This window comes from Balearica regulorum, chromosome 3 (assembly GCF_011004875.1).
Source record: "Balearica regulorum gibbericeps isolate bBalReg1 chromosome 3, bBalReg1.pri, whole genome shotgun sequence".
In the NCBI taxonomy this organism is placed as follows: Eukaryota; Metazoa; Chordata; class Aves; order Gruiformes; family Gruidae; genus Balearica; species Balearica regulorum.
Genome location: NC_046186.1, coordinates 95,398,201 through 95,413,178, shown reverse-complemented (window position 1 = coordinate 95,413,178; position 14,978 = coordinate 95,398,201). Strand labels below are relative to the sequence as shown.

At 40.3% G+C, this 14,978-nt stretch overlaps 2 protein-coding genes across 4 annotated transcripts in view; one reads left to right on the top strand and one right to left on the bottom strand.

Moving 5' to 3' along the window:
- Positions 1 to 11,489, bottom strand: part of BABAM2 (BRISC and BRCA1 A complex member 2) — a 177,508-nt gene extending 166,019 nt beyond the window's left edge. The window contains exons 1-2 of one of the 3 annotated variants that reach the window (XM_075749045.1): positions 11,306 to 11,489; positions 7,236 to 7,393 (exon numbers count right to left, since the gene is read on the bottom strand). In XM_075749045.1, coding sequence (XP_075605160.1) covers positions 7,236 to 7,363 — 128 coding nt within the window. In that variant the 5' untranslated portion in view covers positions 7,364 to 7,393; positions 11,306 to 11,489. Of the gene's footprint in view, positions 1 to 7,235; positions 7,394 to 10,772; positions 10,908 to 10,947; positions 11,051 to 11,305 lie in introns of those variants that run through there. The other 2 variants (XM_075749046.1, XM_075749044.1) reach the window with 2 other exon arrangements.
- RBKS (ribokinase) overlaps positions 11,095 to 14,978 on the top strand; it is a 68,177-nt gene continuing 64,293 nt past the window's right edge. Inside the window, exon 1 of the mRNA XM_075749048.1 lies at positions 11,095 to 11,313. Coding sequence (XP_075605163.1) covers positions 11,264 to 11,313 — 50 coding nt within the window. The 5' untranslated portion in view covers positions 11,095 to 11,263. The remainder of the gene's footprint in view (positions 11,314 to 14,978) is intronic.

Below are 14,978 nucleotides of genomic sequence, written 5' to 3'. Positions count from 1 at the left end.
CAGGCATCATATTACATTGGTATGGTTATTCTGTTTCCAGTTGAATTTGAGATACTAACCTACACTGCAAATTCAGTGCTGGACAGTTACCCGAATGGTCAGAAAAATTCATTTCTCCATTGGCCAGAAGAAAAAGCACCATGACTGATGGTTCAAGAGATCCCAAAGCATTTATAAGGGTGAATTTAAAAGGGCAACAATAGAGAGATGTCAACCTAAGTGCCAATGAAAGAGACTCTCATGACAATAAAATTTCCCTTTGAAAATTTTATGAAGGCTTACATAGTGATCAATACACGATAGGAAAATGCCTGTACAGTTTTTGATTTCCCATGCTGTCAGAGAATGACTCTGTAGTTAGAAAATAGCATACAGATTCTGTTTTCAAAAATTAATGGCTTGCTTCCTTTATTATCACTTAGAGATGCAGTTTACAGAAGTATTCCCATTGATTTCTGCTGACTGTAACATAAATATGGCAAAATCAAATCTTCAACACTGCTGCATACCAGTCTATCAAGATTGAGCCTCTGATCATCTCTGATGCTTTTAAAGCCCCTAAACTCATCAGACAATGATGGCAACAAACAGGCTAAAACCAAAACTCATAATCTTTTGCTTCAGCTTCATTACAAGTGCACATTAGCTATTTAATGTTATGCCATATATGTGTATATGCATATGAGAGAGTCAGGCATATATGAAGTATAATTGCATATGTAAGGCTAGAAGAATTTACCAACCAGTTATCCAGGAATATATTCTCTACTCAGCAGAAGAGTAAAAATTTAAAAGCCAGTTGGTTCTCAGCTTCTGATGAAATGTAATGTGTATCCAAGATCCATGGTACGATCGAGATCTCTCCAGCTTACATTAAACAAATGCTGCATCTGTATGATGCAAGGGTTTGGAAAAGGGGGAGAAAGCAGACCAGGTATTAAATTATTAGATTTTTAGATAACTTTACAACAAAAAAGAAAGTCTTAGTAATTTTTTGTCCTGCAGTAATGCACAATGCAAAAAAATAAGACAGACATCCGTTACAATAGCAGAAAGTCCTGGACAGAGACCTACAATGCATTAATGTAAGCCCTGGGTTTCAAGAAGTGTTCAATGAGTTACTAAGGTACAGATAGCCAAAGCATACGTTTAAATATCTTGCTAAGGTACACCATTCCAACTCTATTTGGCACATATGTCAGACAAGAGGAAGTCACTCACTGTCCCAGTCTAAAAATACCAAAGATCTACCACGCAGTATTTAAACTGAATGAATCTTAGGAAAACATATGTAAGTCTGTCAAACTAGAGCCCAAGTTACTGCAATTATCTAATACTACCTCTACTTTTTAAAATCCTTTCTTTACTCATAGCACTTGAAACTGACAAACACACTTTTGCTGAACAACTTCAAGCACCTGGTTTAAAATTGGTATAAAAAAGCACCAAACTTTGGAGAATATTTACAAAACCATTACCAAATGTATGCACTACACTTAGATCTTTATCAGACTGACATTTTGCCTTTGTTTTTTCAACATTCAGAAACAAACGCATGAGATAGCCATCTTGGAGACAGTCTTTTTGTATCAGCATAGAAAAATTGCTTTTTGAAGTTCCAAGTGCTGCTTCACAGCGACAACTCTCTCATATTGGCCCATCAGAGCTTCAGCCTGTTCAATTTTGCTTCAGAGTGACAAGCAGCTACTAGTAATAAGATTCTTTGTAGTGAGAAATATATTCGTTATCAGAAACTGGAATGAATTGACCTACTCTGTGCAAAAGGTAATAGTTTATGACTTATCCAATACAGCAGTAAAGGACTCATAAGACCATACCCCTCCTAGAAACTGCCACATCCTTTCAAGTATGCATTTTACTCAGACCATAATTATTTTTTAAAACAGCTTTTCATAGTAATTGTGTTCAGAAGAGTCAGACTCATGAAACGTCATAAAGAAAATGCATGTTAAAAAACCCTACCTATAGATAGCAACGCGAGTGATGGAATGTGAACCCTCCTCCAGTAACTGAAACAGAATCTTTCAATTTAAATTAATCAAAAGCAAAAGATCAAGCAAAAGCTTTAAATAACCACTACAGTATTGTAATAGTATTTCACAGTTAAAAAACAACATTATTTCGTGAAATACTCATGTAAAACGCATATTTACTTTAAAAAGGGAAATGTCCAGAAGAAAGGGAAATACCAAAGCATACTGCAGTCCACTTGATAACACAAAAAAGTAAATCATCACTACTCACTAGGAAGCAGGGCAATAAAGTTATAAATATCTTATTACAGGTTGATAGTAAATTTGTATGTTAAAATCTGCTTCAGATAGTACTACATTTTTTTGACCACTCTTCATATATGTTTCTTTCAGGAACATAACTAATTGTAAACATAACTCAGTATCAAGCAAGGAGGCAGAAATCAATAGCAAATCAGACAGTTGCAAAGATCAAAATACCAACGTGGTTTACTATGAACCAGTTACATAAAAATTCTGCAATTAATATCCTCATAAATATGTTTTAAGTATAACTAAACTAGTATGAAATTTAAAATTTTGTTATGAGTGGATATCTAAAAAAAAAGAATCTTAATATATGCAGTTTTAAATCACTGTATTAATTTTGAAATTCCACCTGGTGCAACACATCAAAGGAATTTAAAAAACAAAATAAAGTTTGTTGAGTAAGAATAGGCTTGCAGTATAATTTGAAGCTCAAGCATGTGCCCTGACAAACAGCTGTAGGGGAAAAAAAAGAGTTCTCAAAGGCAATGACCACCACAGACAAGTTTTTCACTATTGTAACATTCCACAGGAAAAGCAGCAGCCTCTTAAATAACTGGATTCTACATTATACAATAATTAAACACCTTTCACATATGAAAATGTCCTCTATTTCTAAATCTACCTAATAATCACTTCTCCCTATTCAACATCTTTCCCATGATTATATGTATAAATGCTAAGAAAAATGCCTTCACCACAATTCAGCTAGTTATGAGTAGATTTTAATATCTCATTAAGATGGGTCATTATTTCAAAGAGACACTGCTGGAGATTAGCTGAATGATACAATATATAGCATTGACTCAATTGGCAGCAGTATTTTCTTTGGGTCTAGAACAAGGTAATATCCTATGCAAGAGTTAAAATGCTTTGATCCACTCTGTCATCCCAAAGAATGTCTTTTATTAATGCAACAGAGATGCCTGCCAGGGTTTTCTTATCATCAGAATCAATGCTGCTAAAGCTGCTATATTCCAGATGTGACAGAACACTCAGGTTCTATTTTTGTTCACTGTGGAGCCCTTTTTACAAGAAAGAAGGTAATAGCTCTTCAGACTTGGCCACCTAACTTTTTATTACTATTTCTATTGAAGAGTTTCCTTCTTTCCTCTCACGCCGTATTGCTGAGCTCAGTTCAGGGGTACTCACATTTCTCTGCTCACTCTGCATCACCAGTGGCCATATAATTCCTATAAATAGGACTCGATCCTGAAGGTCCTACTCACAGATGTAAATATATGTAAGTGTTTGATGAGACTGGTACTGTCTAATAAGTCTGTAAAACACACAGACATTATGGAACTGTAACATATTATTATAAAACATTTACATACTCAAAGACTGCAAAACAATAGGATTTCCTTACTATGACATACTTCCCTCCCACACTTGCAAGCAAAGCAAATTAACATATCATCATACTTCATACTTTGAAACTAACATCAGCTCTTTAATACAGTTCATAAAGCACAATAAAACGAAGTAGTCAATCTTAGCAATAAGTTAAAATAAGTGTAAAATAAGTTCCTTATTAAACCCATCTGACATATGGATTGACTTTTCAAATAATTAAAGGCTTAATATGTTCGCCATTTACAAATCAAAATCAACTGGCATGACAGGCTATAAACCTGGAACTTGATCTTGCACTGGTGAAATAAAAAGGAAATACCTTCCACTTTTGCGTTGAGAATGTCAAAACCAAGGCTCTGAATGGGCAAGGCCTTGGAGATATTACCATATTCAGTACATTACCATTATTCCCTGTTAACCACAGCTCCTGTTTCTAAAACCTAAGAAATGAGACTGGATAGATCTTCAGTTTGTATGTTTTGTTAATACATTGTAAAGCACTGGTTCGTCAGGGAAGCAGAGTAACCACAGTAACCCCTAATTTTCTATAAGAGTAACAGTGTGGTACATGACTGGAGCAGTCATGCAGCTCCTCCCCTTGACTCAGAAGTTTCCAGATGTTTCTGTTTTCAAAGTTAATAGCTGTTGAGATGATTACCTTAAGTATTTTAACATCTTAAAGGTTATAGTAAAATTGTATTTATTTCATTCTTAAAAGTCTTCCACATAACACACCAGGTAAAGCATAAAATAGTTGCACGTTTTGTAATAAACTCAAGCTAGGCTATGGAAGAGATGTGTTTACACCCCTTTCATGTGTCAATAAATGTACAATCACTATTCAAAAGCAAAGTTTCTGAACTGATAGTACTTATAAAGGGTCGTATTCATTTGAGATCAAGAACTGTTTTTGATTTAACTTCAAACATTCAATCTAGTACTTCTTCCTCACATTCTCATTCCATTTTAAGTTTAGTTGATTTGGCCCCATTGAACCTGAAGCGAGTTTTGCAATTAACGTCCTAAACCTCATTCCCATTACTCTAACAACTGTTCTCCTCATTTTCCTTCTGTTTATGTCCAACCTCTATGTCCTTATACTTCTGTTTATTCCATGCGGATATCACCTACATTTCCCCCTGCCTGATATTTCCTCTGCATTGTCATTTCTCTCTTTAAAAAAGCTTAAAGAAAGTGAAAGTATATAGGGGTTTGAAAAATCTCATGATGTGGGATAGAGGAATAGAGTAGACTGATGGTTTTCAATCCATTTTTGGACTCTCAGAGCCTTACAAAGTTTTTCTTTAGAGGCAGTACCTAGTAACAAATTTAAATCTACTGACAATACGGCGGGTTGGGGATTTTATTATTAATCAACTGACATGGCCTTGCCAAAAACAGTCTGTGGAGTCCCAAAGGCTCCTATATCAAATGTTAAAGACCACTGAACTAGATCTTGAGTTATGGAAGGAACTTCTCTGTAATTCTGTGACGCACCCATCTTATGTTAAGTAATTTCAGACTGTTTATCTGTTCAGCAACATCATAAAGCACTAAATCACAAGGAAGTTTGTATTTCCACTCTAATGCATAAATTCAAAATTTTCTATTAATATAACAATGATTTATTTGTAACAAACAACAAAAATCTTTCCTAAAAACCCACATGCATGAAATTTACATCTCAAAGATATTTCAAACAATTTCTAATAAATCCTGGTTAGAAGAATGCTTTTAAGAAATTTATTTGTACCTAAAAACCCCCAACTTTAAAAATAATTATCAACTAAATGCAGAATCATGATTATCCCAACTCCAGCTCCTAATAACCTCAAGCCATAAAAAAGCCTCAGCATAAAGAATGAGGTGCATTTCTATGTTCCAGAACAAGAAAAAAAAAAAAACCAACCTGCTAGCACTTGCATATAGCTGAGCCTATGCTTTTAAACAAGATATGGGACAACCTCTGTCAGGGGCTGTGCTTGTGTCATAGCTTCCATGTTCAACACAGTTATACTATGCAATTTGAATCACTGGGTTTGGGTTGGGGGCAGTTTTCAGTTTTTTAAAGAATAAACTCTTGGAAAACATTCAGGATTTATCAAAGTAAATTCAAGATGACCTCACTAAGATCACTGGCTGAAAACTTTAGACACTTACTAAAAATACCTCTGAAAAGAGTGAGCTAGAAAACACCACTTTATGTTATTTTAATCTATTCTTTTAAAGGCATAAGGGTTTTGCTCTCTGCTCACTTATCTACCTCCCGACAAACTGGTGCCTTCACCACCAGACTACAGCTGTGTTTTCTCTCTGCCTTTTTTAGTATTCCTTTCTCTCGGATTCAGTAGGAGAAATGTAAGACAGCTCCCATCTCAGCCTTCCTACAAGGCCAGTTCAAGAGAAAGCAAGGTCTAGTGTGAAATGCCAGCAGATGCATAACTGCTCAGCCTGTCCCACGTAACTCACAAGCCTAAATGCCAAGCCAGGCAACAGCAGTAACAAAGTTATAGCTTCTTGGACCTCCAAGTAAACCTGTACTCTTGTCAAAGCATCTTACAGGGAGGGAATGGTTCCTTCCAAACTAACCTTAGAATTCACACCTCCTTCCTGAGAAGGCATTGTAAGTACAGGACAAGTACCTCCCAAACTCTCCATGAAACCATAATAAAGCAGCCCAGAGAAGCATATTAAACAAAGACTTCAGCAGAACTAAAATTTAACTAACAGTGATTTGTGGTGATTTTCAAGACCGATCGGCTTAAGTTATCATTCAAAATCATACACAAAGCAGTAGTTTATAAAAATGCACTGATTTAGACACCTTAAGCTAAAGTAATTTCAGGCTCTGAACTCCAGTATCAAATAAATACCTCAATCTGGGATGCCATTAGATGCCCAACTCTAAAAGAATAAAGCAATTTCTGACATATCCCATTTTAAGGATTCCTTTATCAGTTACCGTGGGAGTCTCCCCTCTCTGCACAATGCCTAAACTCTGCTTTTAACATTTCACTTCCACCATGCATTATTCACAGAGGTTACACACCACAGTCCCTCTGTACACACGGATCCCAAACTTCATTACTATCTGAAAACTATCATGAACCCTTCTGGAATTAAAAATAAAAGTAGTAGCTTGGCCTATTTCAAACACTTGGCCCTACAGGAAAGGGAGGTCAGATAAATGAAAAGCTAATTTTTTTTCATATTTAGCATATTCCTGACTACAGGTAAGGTCACATAAATTTATCTTCAAGTTTTTAATTTACAGAAAAGATCCAGTAAGCAAGTGGTAAACAACAGCAAAAAGTGTTTATAACTATCTCACTGCTGAAAAACAGCACTATCAAGTGGCAGTGATGAAAGTGTTTTAGCAAGATTATTATTGCCAACAATATGACAAATTACAAAATTACCAAACTACAAAATGGTAGTAAGACAAAAAATAATCTAGCATGTCAGTTCCAGATATATTGGAAATGCTTAAATACATACAAACCTAGTAAAATTCAGTCCTGAGAATATGTCTTAACTCTGAGGGGTTGGGTGTTCTTTTTGGATGAGAAACTCACTTACCCAGATTTCAAGTCTGTAATCCGTAAACAATTAGTAGCATCCAGTCCTACTTTTCCATTTCTGACCACACTGGAAATGAAGGGTGAGAGCGCTGGAGAAATTCTGTTCAAGGCAACCTCAGGTGACATTTTAGTATGCTCCTTCCCTTTTGTCTTGAGCTGCACAGGGATGGTAAAGGGAAAAATAATATAAAAAAATATTCTACTTATTTGATGTCAATTCACGTGCACTCTGCAAACATCAAAGGAAAAAAGCTAAGCATGCAAACGACCAGAAATGTAGAGTAACTGCAGTGTGCACAGGTTTATAAAGAAAAAATAAACACAGGCAATTTTTTTTCTCCTATCTCTGCAACATTCAATGAAGGCCATTTATTCAATGTCAAGATAAAAACAGACTTATGTCCTAGGCTCCTTTAATTAAGATCCTATCTTTATGAGAAAAGAAATAAAATTGAGGGCCATTCTGACACTTCGCAGCCAAGCCCTTCTTGTGAGCATTGCCATTAGGAGTCTGTAATTGACAAGGCACATTTGTTCTGCTTCCACTGACATCAATGGGACTTCCATTACTGATCGCAATAGGACCAAGGGTTTGATTATTTCTCTATAGTCTTCATTTGTAATTTCTAATACCACTAGCATAACCAAAATCAGTATTGCTTTTACGTTACTTCATTAGCTATTTACAGCGTTTCACGTTGCCTTTTAAAGGCTAACGCTGCTTTTCTTTCAGCGGTATCACCATACTCTTTGAAAGGCATCTTCATTCACTGATCAGGAAACTAACATACACATATTTTAAGCATAGTTTTTTCAGAAGTGCTTGCAATTGCATGACCTTATGCTAAATCAGTTAGGCCACTAAAAACACTTTAAGAACCTGCTGCTTTTTAGCTGAAATACAGAAACTGAGCACACACATATTTTAACTTATTGCACCACAAAAAGGCTAGAGAATGTGGACAAAAACAGACTGTGGTAGGAGAAGTAGGAGAGAAGAAAAGTAACCTATTAAAATGCTAACTTAACATATTTGATCATATTCTTAGGCACAGATGTTCATCTGAAAATTAACTAACTTGACAGTTTCAGAAAACAAAGCTGTAAATGGCTCAAGGTAACATAAACGTGCCACTAACAAGTGGGGCAGAAGTGCTCATACTTAAACTTTGACCATTAGAAGATTATTTTTTTTAAAATCCATTTAATTGCAAACCGCCAATACATATTTACTTCCTTACAAAATGCTGCATATGGACTGCTGTATTAAGTGTTCAATAACGAGAGTGTGAACAACTCATGGCAATAGCTGCAGTTTTCTGTTGCTTCTAACACTCAGTTTACAAGCATTAGTTGGTAACTAATGGATATTCTACAAATTGGCAATTCCCTGTAACTAGTAGTAACATTAAAGTTACACATTTTGGTCTCATGAAGGTCATTCACACTGAAGTAGTATGAAGCAATGTTCAAGAAAAGAGTATTTATCCTAGCTATTTGGAATGTATCTGAATAAAGCAAAGGTCAGGCACGTTAAGGCAAACAAAGACTAATAAAGTAAGACTTCCTAAAAATAATAATAATCTTTAATACACTGGTTCTTACATTTTATGGCAGTAAAGAAGTTGGAGACTAAATATCTACGTCTTAACATATAACGTGTTCTCTTCCCATATACAATTTGCCATAATTGACAACAGGCAACAACTGAAGTTTGCTTAGCAAACATCTACAGCAATTTAAGATGTTACCTCCTGTTTTTTTTACTTTTCTACCAAAAATTACTGCCCACTCACCTTGATTCTTCCCTAGATGAACTGAGAGAATGGAAACCCAGATGTGCCCTATTTCAACGCAAAGTCCAACAGCTTAGATTGAACAGCTAATGAAAGGAGTTTAAACTAAAACGGTACTTTGCACAAGACAGGTTAAAACAGGGCACACATTTCAGCCTGCCAGCTCCACTGGAGGGAAGAGGAATTTCAAGCAGAGGGGCAGCGGGACTCATAAAAATAAGAACTTCTTAAACCATTAAAAACATGCTGAAAAACAAGCTATCCTTCCAGCAATCTGAAGGTTATACACAACGATCTCAGAATTGGTTCTGATAATGCCTCATTTTAAGGGGACTGTAAGTGTTATGAGGGTAGAATTGGGAGACATAAGAGATACACATGGTGATCAAAGGTGAACAGATACACCTTTCAAAATGAACTGTAGGATGAGATTCCTTATCTTTTTCTTAATAAAATATGTAGATATTGTCAACACAAGATGTAAAGACTGCTAGGCATTTTTCCTGGTTTTATTGCATCGTTTCTTTAAGATCCACACCACCTTCTACATAACATGCCAGATACACAATACTTAAAGGGTCACTATCAATTAAACTCACCGATTTATTTTGTAAACAAAGGTCTTTACAAACTATAACACAATTAGCACCACTTTCATAAGTTTCAGTTGTCATACACCTGTTTTTTCCCCCAGCTGAACTTTCCCACAGTACTGGAAACAGAACACAAACAAACTCAAGGGAACTAACAAAAACAAAATTCACTAGACCGTTTCCCTCCCAAAACAAAACATTTGAAAGAAGTAAACAAACTTAATAGTTGAATCCTTTTAGATTCAGCAGCCTATCATAACGACTTCAGGCAAATGTAACATATGCTTCACAGTAACCATAAAAGCCCAGGCATCACTTCGAGCACCAGAGAGTGTCCGGATGCAAAATATTCTGTTCCTCCCTCACCAGTGATGACATTAAATGGGCATTAAGTGAAGCTCTAAGGCGGCAAAGGTGAATATTGCGATGGAGGCCTTGAAGTGCGAGGGAACCTTTCCTCTCCAACCCTCTCAGCCTGGCTGTCGGCAATCTGGGTTTGTGGTTTTCACTTTGAGGGTGGCTGTAACAGGTGTCTGCGCGTGGGGAAAAGAGGGGACCCACGACCACCTCCACCACCCGCCACCGTGCCCGAACACCCCGCCCGCCCGCCAGCCCGGAACGCGAGCGGTAACGTGGATCTGCGGAGCCCCAAGTTCCCTCAGCCTTGGCACACCGGCCTGGCCCCTGCCAAGCCCCGCTCCCTCCCTAGCCGGGCCCCGGCTGCCGCCTCACACCCGCCCACCCCCCCGCCTCAGCGAGCCTCCCTAGGCTACGTGCAGGCGCGACGAGACGGGGCCGCCCCGTGCGAAGGCGGCGGGCCCGCCACCCGAGGCGCTGCGTCCCGTCCCGCCCCGCCACGGCGGCGGCGCCCGGGAGCGGGCCGGGCGGCCGCCGGGCGGTGCTTAGGCCAGTCGCCGCCCTGGGCTGCACCGGCCCCCGCGCCGCTTCCTGACCAGCTCCTCCCAGGCCGGGCCCGCGATCTCCGGTGCTCCCCTCGCCCCGAGCGCCCCTGGGCTGGCGGAGGGGGCGGGGGCCGGGGCAGAAGCCAGCCCGCCCGACCTGCCGCCCGCCGCGCCGCTCCGCCAGGGCCGGCAGGGGCGCTGCTCCCGCCCGCCCCTCCCCGGCCCGTCCCGGGCCCCGCCATACCTACGGCGGCCGGAACACAGCCCCTTAGCAACGGCCGCGGCTACGCGCCCGTCCCGTCCACCCGCGCCCGGCGTGCGCGCCCCCGCTCCCGCCCCGCCGCGCGGCGTGCGCGCCTCCGCCCCCCGCTGCCGCCGCCGCCGCCGCCGCTCCCCGGGCCGGAGGGGTCTTCACCGGCCTCGATATTGGCGGCCACCGCAGTGCCTGGACGGACTGTCTCGCCGTGCAGGCGTGGGGCTGCGGTTTCGTCGGGGCCGGAGCGGGGCGGGGGAGAGGGGGAAGACGGGAGAGGGCGGCCGTGTCAGCAGGCGTTCGCCAGGGGCACCCCTCCCGGCCGAAGGCCCCTGCGGACCGGCAACCGCCACCTCCCCCGCCCGTTGCCACGGGCGACGGGCGAAGCCGCCGCCGCTGCGCCGGCGGGGCCTGGCGCGAAGGCCGAGTCCAGGGTCCAAGGCCTGGGCAGCGGGACCCGGGTTTGCCCCGTCACTGGCGCTATGGCCGCTGAGGTGGTGGTTGTGGGATCCTGTATGACCGACCTGGTCAGGTTAGTACCCGGGGGGACTCCCGCAGGCTGGCAGGCCCCGGCGCGGGCCCGGTTTCCTGCCCTCAGTGGACGGAGAGGCCCCGAGGTCAAGGGAGCGCAGGGCGTCACGGTGCCCGGGGCAGAGCAGAGGCTCCCTGCGCTCCCAAGGGCAAGTTGGGCCGGGATACACCCCACCCCTCCTGCCCTGGGCCAAGGCAAGCGGGTGTCACGCCTCCCTCCAGGCCGGGACAGGAGAAGTGGGGTCGGCGCCAGGTGGGGCGGCGCGAAGCTTTCGGTCCCGGGCAGCGGGAACTGAGGCGAGGAGTTGGCTGCGGCGGGGGCAGGGGGAAGGAGCAGAGCCGCCGGTGGGGGCGGCTGGGCCCGGGTGATGTCAGCCCTGCAAATAATACTTTGAAAGAAGACTGTGGGAACGGGGAGAAGTTTGAACGTGTTGTCTGCTGGAGCTTTGATCAGCTGTCTGTAACTTTAGGGAGAAGAGAGACTTGGGTTTGTGTTTTCAGCTGTGCTAGGTGGCTCGGGATTAGCCTTGCCAGAAAAGCAGCATTTCATAGTAACCTGCATGGGAACTCGTGAACTCCGAATCTCTTTATCAGCAGAGGAGTTTGAAACAGTCTTATGAAGATAAATAAAGCTGGTCAACTGTAACACGTTTTTGGTTCAAAGCACTTATCTCCACTAGAAAAGTGAGAAAGAATGCTTAATATTGCAAAGAAACTGAAGTTAGCTCCTTGAAAAAGTATAAGTTGATTACTTGCAGACAACATTTTATGTGACACTTGAAAAGAAGAGAAAGAGAGAAGGCCTCCCAAGCTATTAATATCCAAACAGAACTAGAAGTGGAAATAGGAAACCCTCAAAAATTTAGCACCTCTGCACCCCAAAGCTGGTTTTTAAATTATGAAATCTTTTTTTTAAAGGAATGTCTTAATTTCTATTCATTTTGTGGGCATTTTGCTTTTAGAATTGGGGACTTGGGTCTCATTGTCTTTTATTTTTGTACATAGGTAAGGTTTGGAAACTTCTTTTACAAATTAAAGTACAGAAGTTCATGAAAACTCTTGGTTCCACCCGCCTGGGTTTTATAGTGAATACTAAATATCAGAAGAATTCAAGCAAAGTTGCAAGAGTTGGCAACAATGCAAATACTAACCTAAACTGGCTGACCTTGTCAGCCCCAGTAAACTTGTAAATCAGTCTTTGATTTGCACTATTTTAAACACATCTGGTTTTAAACTATATATGCAGACTTGGTTAAAATAGGATTTAAAAGTATATGTATCTGGACTGCATCAGCTTGTCCTGCTGGGAATTCTGTGGTAAAAAAAAAAAAAACACAATTCCTCAATCTGAATCAGCAGACAATTATATCAAAGCCTGTGGGTCAAGAAAGTGTAGAATACATGATTAGAAGAATATGTTGAGGAGTAAGTACAATTTAGGCATAGACATGCATTGCAGAAATGATGAAAACCCTTAAATAATCATAGAACCTGTGTCAGAAAGATTTAATGCTTTATGTAATCTGCAGAACACACTGGCAGCTTTCCAAGAAGAATAGTTGTCTTGTAAGTCAGAGTAAGAACTTGTAGAACTGATCTTGACGTTATGTGTGAATGAGCTATCAGATGCTTGTGACGTTATATGAAAATATAAAACATGGTGCTCTAACCTCAAGATGTTCCTTTTCCTGTCTCTCTAAAATGTGGGGAAAAAAATCATCAAAAATTGTCTACCAGTTTAAGCGCTGCTGACAGCCACAGCTTTGGGCTTTTTCTTGACACTTAAACAAACAAACAAAAAAGAAACCTCTCATTTTTTTGGCTGCAAGTTTGATATGATAGAAATACAGTCACTTATTTGAAGCCATATTAACTGGCCATACTGTAACCAGAGATTAAACCATGGGTTGTATCCATAGATGCTGTTACACTGAGATTAAGTGGTTGAAGAAAAGCCATTTCACTTTTCAGTCAGCTGAGAGGGTTTCTTAAATTGTACAAATACTATCACAAGGATGTGTGACTCACCGTTATTAACCTCTACTTTAAGGAGCAGTGAAGGACTTTTTATTAGTGATAAGCTAATTTGCTTCAATTGAAAAAGAAGGGACAGCCTCATTCTTTCTGTTACCAGCACAGGACTTCAGGCACTTAATAAAATAAGAAAAAGAGTGTGTTTAAATTTAGCTGGCAAGAGTTTAATCTGACTGAAATCTCCACCTACTACCTATGTAGACGTAGTTAAATGTATCCCGTGTTACAAAAATCCTGGCAAAATTACTGGAAAGTACTAAACTGTAGGCTGGGATGTGCCCAGGTGGAGAGCAAAGCTATGAGATAGGGAACAATAAGCAAGCTGTATGAAATATGGTAAAAACTGCCAGGTTAGGATTAGTATTAATGCCAGGAGGGTATCTCTTGACTGTCTCTATATCTGGGATTTAGAGGGAGCTGTATGTTCTAGGTTTAAAGCTAGGGTTCATTTCAGCAGGGATGAAAGAGCATCAGTTTTTTGCAAGTTTGTCTGTCATTTATGCTGATGTTTTTGTTTGTAAAAGACATGGACAGCAGTGATCATATTAAATACCTATCACCCATTTGTGGGAGACTGAATAAATTAAATTAGGTCAGACACATTTTTGGACACATTGTGTTTGATAGGCATATTCACCACTCAAGACTAAAGCCTATCTTTCCTAGAAGATAATCATATTGATTGAGACTGTGCTAGAGCTAGACAATGTTATGTTATAACTCAAACTAATAAAATACCATGTTGGCCTTCCAGAATACAATCTTGGCCCTCCGGAAAGCTGGAAGGTCAGCGTGGCAGACATTAAATGGTAAACATTCCCAGGTCTGTAGAGGCAAGGTACCAAAATCAGAAAGATAAGCTTCAAGCTACTATTGGACATATGGTAGCCAGATTCGCCACTAAAAAAAAGTTAGCATATAATGTTTTTACTCAATAGATTAAACTAATGATTTAAAGAAGCATACCCTCTGTGTGAAATGGAAATGTACAATTTGAAATGTGCTATGTCTTACATAATGACTGAGATGGAAAAGTCTTCTGTCGAAGATAGTATTCAGATGTAATTTTGAGAAATAATCATATTCAGAAGAAAGGGTAGTGTGCCTTAAAATTCTTTTAAAGGGAAGGGGCCCAGTGGTTTGCCTTTAAAACACTGTTCTCATTGGAAATTCTTTTCTCATTGTCCTGTAGCGCTGCAGTGGCAGAATGTGGGTTTTCTAAAGTGAATTTAGTATAATCAAAACAACCTCACGTACATACATGCAATAAACCACACTCTTTTGGCTTAATAGGACCAGGAACAAAACATATTTGTGGTCACAATCAACACTTCATTGGCAATAGCAGGCAATAGTAGTAGAAAACAAAACCAGCATTATTCTATATGATCTAGATATCAAACCAGACGAGTACCATCCATTAAATAGTTTCTGTTCTGACTAATATTTGCAGACTGGTCATGGCATTGACATTTTAATTCATATCAAATCAGGACAAGACTAAACATATAAACCAATGAGAGTCAGACACACTAAAACAATTAAACAGGAGAAACTTTGACATGGCAATTGAAAACAGCAGAAGCAAAGAACAAAATGTAAGATGGAAAAACAGTCTTTGGATAGTCGCAA